Source organism: Phoenix dactylifera, chromosome 3, assembly GCF_051530095.1.
Source record: "Phoenix dactylifera cultivar Ajwa chromosome 3, Ajwa_hap1_PhDact_Kaust_v1.1, whole genome shotgun sequence".
NCBI classification, from domain to species: domain Eukaryota; kingdom Viridiplantae; phylum Streptophyta; class Magnoliopsida; order Arecales; family Arecaceae; genus Phoenix; species Phoenix dactylifera.
In genome coordinates, this window is record NC_143192.1 from 11,288,516 (window position 1) to 11,297,425 (window position 8,910).

Here is an 8,910-nt window from a genome sequence, read left to right on the forward strand (position 1 = left end):
GGAGCATTTGTTGTTACAGTTATGGAAAAAAATGTGCTTAAACCCAATCTGATAGTTCATTGGGTCTACTTTTTCCGACCCAACTTTCGAGTTCTATATTAGGGTCTGATTTCGGACTAATCGGTAGGTTATCGACTCGAGCTAGAAACAAAGCAATTAGATGTAGAAATTAATTCCCTATCCTCCCGATGACCATGGTATAACAAAATCTCCTTCTTAACTGAAACTACCATTTTCGGTCTACAAATCTCGCAATTCCTAATTTTCGGTCCCTAATAGCTATGTCAATATTATTAAAATTCTAAAGATGCCCCCATGCCCTCCACCAAAATGGTTACAATGCGATGAAGAGATCTTGATATCCCGGGTGATCGCAATTCATCCATTTCAATTAAGGTAATGTAAAGACATAATAGGTGTGTGCTATATGGAGTTAACTGTGTCCCGACAAGTAAAAGGTGTGCACCAAAGAAAAATAAATGTGTGCTATGAAGAACCAATAATTTGCAAATATATGATAGGTGTGTGCTATATGGAGTTAACTGTATGCCCGACAAGTAAAAGGTGTGTGCTAAATGGAAATAAATATGTGCTAAGTGGTTGTAAGTATGTGCCAAATGGAAATAAGAGTATGCAGAGACCTCCCCTCTCTCATATGCACCCTCTTGCAATATCTCATCTCCTCGCTTCTGGCCTATACTTATGGCCTTCCTCGCGAGAGAAGGTGCATCTTTGCCTCCCTAGGCTCTAGCTTTTCAATCACTTGATGTAGGTAAAGACTTAAATTTTGCATCAGGTTAAAATAATTGCAATGTTAGAAATGAACATTCAAACTTGAAATTATCTTTAAGTTCTTCATAACTTCAGTGATCGCATCTACCTTGCGAGGGAATGGGGTGTTGCTCCAATGTAAGAGATGTGATACATGAATGATGGTTGATGGCTTCCCAAAAGGCTGTTCGTATGCTCAACAGCCCATGCTTGCTAAAAACCAATGTAACCATCACATTTGAAGTCAATACATATCTCAACAATAAAATTGTAAAAAAATATAAAGATTTTTACCACCAGAGCAACCGTACAACCTTCCATATACTTAACAAATCCCTTGCCGGTGATGTTTCTTGTCCTCACACTCTTTGCTAGACTATGTATCTATTGGCGAAGAAAAGTGAAAATGGCAAGACCCCAACTGTAAGACCCTAAGTTGTCTAAATCATCAAAATATAAGCATAATACCTTAGGAATATAATAGTGTATTGTTGGGAAGAGGATCATCACAAAGAGATATAGAATTCATAATTTAGTTAAATCCTCTACATCTCATCCACTCTTTCCAACAAGATGTTGTAATTTATTTTTTACTGTATCTCTATTAACCTTTTTGTGGTCACCCTAAAAAACCAGATGATGAGGTCAGACTTAACCCTCCCCTCCTTATGTAGTTCGACCTCATCTCCCATGACACTCAAACAAAGGATGAGTGCACAATCGCTCCCTACAAAAGGCACTAGCACCTTTCAAAACAAAAAATCCTCCTCATCATCATCTCAGAAGGGGAACAATGTGTCTAGAACTTGCCTAATCTACTTGATATATGGAAGAGCTAGCATATATCCAAATGGAGTGCTGCTCACCCTTTCCTTCTGCTCCTGAATATAGACTCGACAAAGATGACAGTGAAATATATGAAGTGACTGAAGTAACACCTTCTATCGAGACCATATTCTTCAGGTTAACAGAAGATGCTTTGCCTCTCCTAAGAATTTAGCCATCTTAGATCTCTGCATCACAAATTATATTTAAACAATATTTTTTAATAATTTTATTTTAAAATTAGAATCATATATTTGAATGAAACATCATGCATTAATAAATGATCTTCGTAACTCTAATAAAGAACAGAAATAACACTGAATAAATATTAATGAAAGCTTATAAAGATTTTTCCATGACAAATATGTCAAATGTACTATGTCAAACTTTTTATCTATTATTTTCTTAAATTCTGACCATTCTTACAATTTTAAAACTAATGACGTAGAATACTATATGATAATTTGGTGTTTGATATAAAATGAAGTTAATTATGCTTTAACGGTTAACATACATAATGAAAGGCTGTAGAGACGATTCAGGGACTAGAGACAAAACTACAAATGCTCACGTATGCAGAAGAGTGAAATCGTGAGTGCGGAAGTTAGGCATCTCGAAGCCATAGAGATTGGGTTTTCAAACTCTTCAGCTGGACGGTAAAGTGGGGAAGACAGGATAGTTTGGAAAGTGAGTCAAGTGAGGAGGCAGAGTCGAGGGAGTCGGAATATTATAGAGGCTTCAATTGAATATGAGTCGGGCGAAGTCAGAAGGGTTAGAAACATCCTTCGATGCATTACCGGTGAGAAAATAGGAAAAGATTGGAAATAGCCGTTAGGGGTGGGAAACTAGGGAAAGAAAATTTCAAGGAAGATTGGGAAGGGAGGAAGGATTTTCTCGTCCAATGATAAGAATAATTAAATCTCAAAATCTCTTTGGACCGGTTGTCATAAAACCGGTTCACTGGGACCAATCGTTGAGGCACGCTGACCGGCTATTAATTTCTTTATTATTTTAAGCCCTCAGAATAACCAGTCCACCCAGCCCGGCTTGGGTTTGAACCAGACCTGCAAGTCCAGGCCTAGATTTTTTTATCCGACAGTTTGGGGCCGGCCTCTTCTTTGCCTCTAAGCCTCGATCCTTCCCAAAACCCCTCTCTTTTCCTTCGGTCCCAAACCCTCCGTCCCTTCGCTCTCCGTCCCCGCGCTCCGAACTCCGGATCACCTACGACGCACGCCGCTCTGGGATCCCCAGCAAAGTACGCCTCTCTCTCCCTCCCTCCCTCCCTCCCTCCTCCTCCATCCTCTTGGGGACCATTTTGTTTTCGAATACTGTGCTAGTCTGATGAGTAAACCATTTGAGTGTAGAACAACTTCACCGGAATTCAACCAAGTTTGATGTTTGAGTTTCATGAAAAAAAACTCAAGTACTATGACAGTAATCGGTATTTTTTCATTGTCAAATATGCGAACCGTCAAAGTATGATTCAAAACAAGGTCTCAACATGTCAAAATTCGTTAGACCAAAATAACTAGAAGTAGATATATTACTCCCAAGAATAGGTAAGCTGCAGTGCTTAGCAAAGTACAGGTAGCGGAATTTAGACTTGGAGTATTTCTTGGTTGCAAGTTCCATAATTTACAAAAGCCTCAGAGGTGCGGTGTTTGTGATTTGTGAACTTATTTGCTATTATTATTTTTGTTTTTGTGTAATAATTGCGGTATGCGAGGATAGCTATGTGAATAGGGTTTGAGTGAATGCTGTGTTGAGCTAGAATTCCTGTTGAGATGGTGGAAGAATCGCGTGTCTTGTTTGATGTGCAGTTCGCACGACTTCTCATTGTGAATGAAGAATTTGTGTGCTCATGTGATTGAGACTCTGGAAATAGGTTGGTATGGAATTTGTGGCATTGTTTCCAGTGAAGCAATATTGTTCAAAATTCCAGTGATTTGCTGCTTTATATTTTGTTGAAGTTTGCTTTGAACTTTTATGTTATTGATGAAATTAGCAGGTCATGGGCTAGTCCTAGATTCCCTTGATGCAATACCAAAGTAGCTAGCAAGGTTCTAGGAGTGCTTTTATGGATATTGATAGATATAAGAGAAGTAATAGCTGTTATCTGCTACCGGTCCAGAATTTTTGTTCTTTTTTAAATAATATAGACACTGTTACAGCCACCATTATTAGCCATTATAGTGCAATGCAACAGGTAATATCGGATAAAATATATTTATAGAAGTATCAGTTGGATAATAATTTGTTCTCAGAATAGTGAATGGATAAAAGAATGGTTTCATCACTGTCATATGACAACATCATTTTAGAATAGGAGCTATTACCTAAGTGCTTGTATCAAGACTGGCTGTGCCGATACTGGAGCCTGGATCGGTTGCTTGGCAGCATAGTTCAGTACGCCCCTGTGCCGTTTTGTGTCGAGCCTATACTGACACAACAGAGAGGATGAGCGAGAGAGAGAACAAGAGAGAGAAAGAGAGAGAGAGAAGGGGGGAGGGAGAGGGAGGAAGAGAGAGAGAGAGAGATGAAGAAGGCCAACAGAGATCGCTAGAGCACGACCCAACACGACAGAGAGGGAGGGGAGAGGGAGAATGGGAGAGAAAGAGAGGGGGAAGGAGGGAGATGTAGAGGGAGGGAGAGGGAGGAAGAGAGAGGGAGCGCGGCGGATGTTCGGCAAAGGCTGGCGGAGGGCCGCGGATGGCTAGGGAGCCGAGCGGAGGGGAGGAGGAGGGCGTCCGCCTCCAGTTTCCTTGTTTTATTTGAAACAGGGATCCTAGAGGGGGCCCGTTTTTACTATCATCAAGGCTTTTAAACAAAATATGCACAAGTAGAGAAATGATGCTTCTTGAACCCTCTTGCAGGCATGTGCTTTTCTTTATTAATTCAACACTAAGGACTTGGTGCATTTGTAAAACAAGGCAAATCCTATCCAGTCTCCTTAGGTCTGTTTGGTTGCTAGGAGAACTGCTTGGAAAACTTGTGCTCCTTGGAAAATTGAGGTTTTCATTTGTTGATTAATTCATTTCAACAGAAACTGGAACAGATTGGATAAATTATTTCAAAATCATTGAAAAGCTTTTCTATTTTTATGGAAAAATCCTTTTTTTCCCTTTTCCTTTTACACAAACTTCCTTGCAACTAGAAACACTTTTAAAGAACTTGAATGTTACGTCAAAGTCATGTCACTGTTGCTGTTTTTCTCTGAGCAGGTTGAGCTGGATCATGAGCTAGAGCTGCTGGTATCTTGCTAACTGGGAAAGGCTATTAGAAGCTTTTTCTGATGTCAGTGGTTTAAGTAGGACTAATTGTTGGACGCACATATCGAAACATGCTTACTTTTGCATCTACACGTTCAAATTTCTTTCTTGGAAATTCATTGAGGAAATTGTCAGTATCCAGGATAGCTGGATTCCACAAAACTGCTTGGCTCAGAAGTAGATCTGAGAGTGAAAGTGGTGCACTTAGCCTTTCAAGTCTTGGGTTTAAATGTAAAGTTGATTCCAGGAAGAAAGATAATTTTGTTGATCTTGGCAGTTCAAAGTCAGTGACAAAAATTTCTTCAGGTAGAGTTAAAGCAGTCAGGAACAGCTTGTCTAAGACAGCAGCAACAAAAAATACTCTAAAAATAGATGAAGCTCTCTTCTCCGCCAAGACATTTGGTGAGCTTGGACTGTCACCTCTGCTAATTGATCGGTTAGAGAAAGAAGGTCTGACTGTTCCAACTGATGTGCAGTCTGCTGCTATTCCTACCATTTTACAGAAACATGATGTTGTCGTTCAGTCATATACTGGATCTGGAAAGACGCTAGCTTACCTTCTCCCCATACTCTCTGAGGTAGGCCCACTGAAGAAGCCTGTGGATGGAAACCTTTCTGACCTGAAGCCAGGCATAGAAGCAGTCATCGTTGCTCCTTCAAGGGAGCTAGGAATGCAGATAGTAAGAGAGGTGGAGAAACTGTTGGGCCCTGCAGATAAGAAGCTTGTTCAGCAACTTGTTGGGGGTGCAAACCGTTCAAGACAAGAAGAAGCTCTGAAGAAGAATAAGCCCACCATTATTGTTGGGACACCAGGGCGTATTGCAGAGGTCTCAGCAGCTGGGAAGCTTCGTACACATGGCTGTCGTTTCCTGGTACTTGATGAAGTTGACCAACTTTTATCATTCAATTACCGGGAGGATATGCACAGAATACTAGAGCATGTTGGAAGGAGGTCTGGTGCTAAACCAAGTGATATATTGGGCCCACTCGCCAGGCGGTCTGAACGGCAGATGATCCTGGTGTCAGCAACAGTGCCATTTTCAGTTATACGGGCAGCTAGGAGCTGGGGGCGAGATCCTCTTCTTGTCAGGGCTAAGAGTGTAGTACCTCTTGATTCAATTTCTGTTCCACAACCTACCTCTTTTGCATCCAGTTCTGATGTTACCTCAAGCTCAGGCTCGACAACTCAAGGAGTGGCTGATAGCTTACCGCCAGCCTTAAAACATTATTACTGTGTTTCCAAGATCCAACACAAAGTTGATACGTTAAGGAGGTGTGTTCATGCGTTGAATGCAAAGACAGTGATTGCTTTTATGAACCACACCAAGCCTCTAAAGGATGTTGTGTTTAAGCTTGAGGCTCGTGGGATGAAGGCTGCTGAGCTGCATGGTGATCTCGGCAAACTCGCAAGATCAACAACTCTAAAGAAATTCAAGGATGGTGAACTGAGAGTTTTGGTGACAAATGAGTTGTCCGCAAGAGGACTTGATGTACCTGAATGCGATCTTGTGGTGAATTTGGATCTTCCAACAGACTCAATTCACTATGCTCATCGAGCAGGTCGAACTGGTCGACTTGGTCGAAAGGGAAGTGTGGTCACAATATGTGAAGACCCTGAGGTTTTTGTTGTGAAAAAGTTGCGGAGGCAGCTTGGTGTAGATGTCCTGCAGTGTGACTTTACAGAGGGTAAACTTAATATATGCAAAGAGGAAGAAGTGGAGAAGTTAGCAGAGGCGATGAGGTAATTATTCTCAGTTTTTCTTTTTTCTGGAATTATTTTCTATTGTATTGTTTATGAGCATTGTTGTTAGAATCAGAGAAATTTTATGCTGCTATTACTTTGTAATTTTGCTATTAATATTGTGTATCCTTTCTTTGTCTGAAATGATTTCCTTTGTGCTGTTTAATGGCTATTGCAATGCCATCCATGAGCCCTGTGTTATAAAAGATGGTTTAATGATATAATGTGGTTATGAAGCCAAACTGTTAATCAGCTGATATGAGATAACCTACCTGGTAACGATGTCCGTTGCAGAAGAGTTGGTATGTCTGACTGCAGAACCCACTGTCCCTAGATCAAGTTCCTAGCTTTCTTTGCTCGGTTAATTTTGAGTTCTAGTACATGCCATTATAAAGAGCTACATGCAGCTGTAGATGGAAACTATTTGTGGGTAAATCAGACCTATCTGGTCCAATGAGATTCATGGTTGGTTTCTGATCGTAACCATTCTTTTAGAAGATACAACTCTCTGCAGGTTGTTAGGGAGACATATAAACAGTTTTTTCTTTTTTGAAACAACAAAGTCTGGTAATGCTATTTTCCTATGCAAGCAACATTTGGCTGGACAAGCGAGTGGAACATATCATTCTGAAAGTTTTCAGGGATTTTCTCCATGAGATTATAATTGTTTTCTTTATCGCTGAATAATTAGGCATATCAGGTTTTGTTAAATTAAATTTCTACTATGCTCAAGCCTCCACTGACTTTGCCAAATGGATTAGAATGTTCTTCTGTATTAGATTAGTCATGTGAGATTAAAACATTATTTTAATTCATTAATCATATGAAAATTGCTGGGGGTAATTTTAATACTGATATCCTTATTGTGATGAATCCAATGGTTCATATTCATTTATATACTAATATATGGTTCGGATTATAGTTTGAAAGTTATTGTATGAGCAATCAATGGAATGACTCTCAAAACTAAGAGAAAAATTAATCAATAGATTTCACTATGGAATTCTTAAGTATTTGATCATAGCTTGTTTCTGCATACCAAGAATGTTGCCTAGAACCAAATAATTGTTTACATTAGTAAAGAGACTATGTCGAATCCAATGGCTGTAATGCTTTTTATCTATTTCAAGGGTCAAGAATAAATCTAACTTTAAGAATATTTATGGGTTTATCAAATCTAACAACAATGGGCTTATTCATGGCAAATATAATGGATGAGATTAGTTAAAACCCCAAGCCTATATGAACTATCAAGCCCAATGTTAATAAATTTATGCATGTATGATCTAAGGGTTGAGAATTGTTCTAGCTTTAAAGGCTAGAACAATGTTTGAGATTAACTATAATCTTATAGCTATTGAAAGGCTATTAGATCCAATGGTAACAACCTTGTTTACATCAGATCTAAGGGCTAGAACTGATCCAAGTCTTATAATGTTAAAAAACTGTCTAGCAAATCAAATGGCTTAGTTTCCATAATGTTAAATTGAGCAGATTCTATTACACCTAACCTCATAAAGAATATGAGGCCCTCTAGCCCTTCCAGACATGTGGGAATTGTTTGTTTCAATTTTTAGAATACAGTTTTCTCTCATCTAAAACCATTTGACTTGGAGAATGTTATTTAATCTCTAATGTAAAATCTAGTAGCTCATAATATATTTATGTAGAATCTGATGGCTTGGAAACATCTCTCATAGTTTCCAGTGGTTTTGTGGTGTCCTTACTATAAATATATAACCCAACATACAGAGATAAATATATAGAGAAGACTAGAAACTGTTGAACTGAGACTCTATTGATAAGGAAAAATACTATTCCGTGTCACTTTTTTGCTCTCTTTGATGTCTACCTGTCTTTTTATTTTCTCCTAAAGGGATCTATACTAATAAAGTTTCACAAACAATGAAGCACTTCTTCAGTTTGTAGAGAGAACGCTTAGTATGATTTTAATGAAAAACTCTATTCTCATTGAGATTTTCCTTTGCCGGAGCACTTCATAATGAAGCATTGCTTTCAATACTCCGGGAGATTTCACTCTCGTTATAAAAGAATTTTCATCTTATTGAAAATTTCTTATACAAAAGCACTTCTCTATAAATGAAGTATTGCTTCAGTTTTCTGAGACTCTAGTCTAATTTAATATTGGAGCACCGCTCCGTTGATGAAGCATGGCTTCAAGTTTTGTGAGATTTTGGTCTCATTCCAAAGATATTATATTCTCATGGAAATTTTTTATATAGGAGCATCACTCTATGTATGAAATATGACTTGAAATTTTAATGAGATTTTACTCTCACTTTG

General features: G+C 38.8%; 1 protein-coding gene across 1 annotated transcript; it reads left to right on the forward strand.

The window, feature by feature from the left end:
* The first annotated feature begins 2,652 nt into the window (after positions 1 to 2,652).
* Positions 2,653 to 6,772, forward strand: EMB1586 (P-loop containing nucleoside triphosphate hydrolases superfamily protein). The gene is made up of 2 exons (XM_088717779.1): positions 2,653 to 2,851; positions 4,818 to 6,772. The coding sequence occupies exon 2, from the start codon at positions 4,937 to 4,939 to the stop codon at positions 6,608 to 6,610; it is 1,674 nt and encodes a 557-aa protein (XP_088573905.1). The 5' UTR covers positions 2,653 to 2,851; positions 4,818 to 4,936; the 3' UTR covers positions 6,611 to 6,772.
* The last annotated feature ends 2,138 nt before the right edge of the window (positions 6,773 to 8,910 follow it).

Coding starts and splice junctions, on each gene's coding strand:
- EMB1586 (XM_088717779.1), top strand. CDS start 4,937: ATGCTTACTTTTGCATCTACACGTTCAAATTTCTTTCTTGGAAATTCA.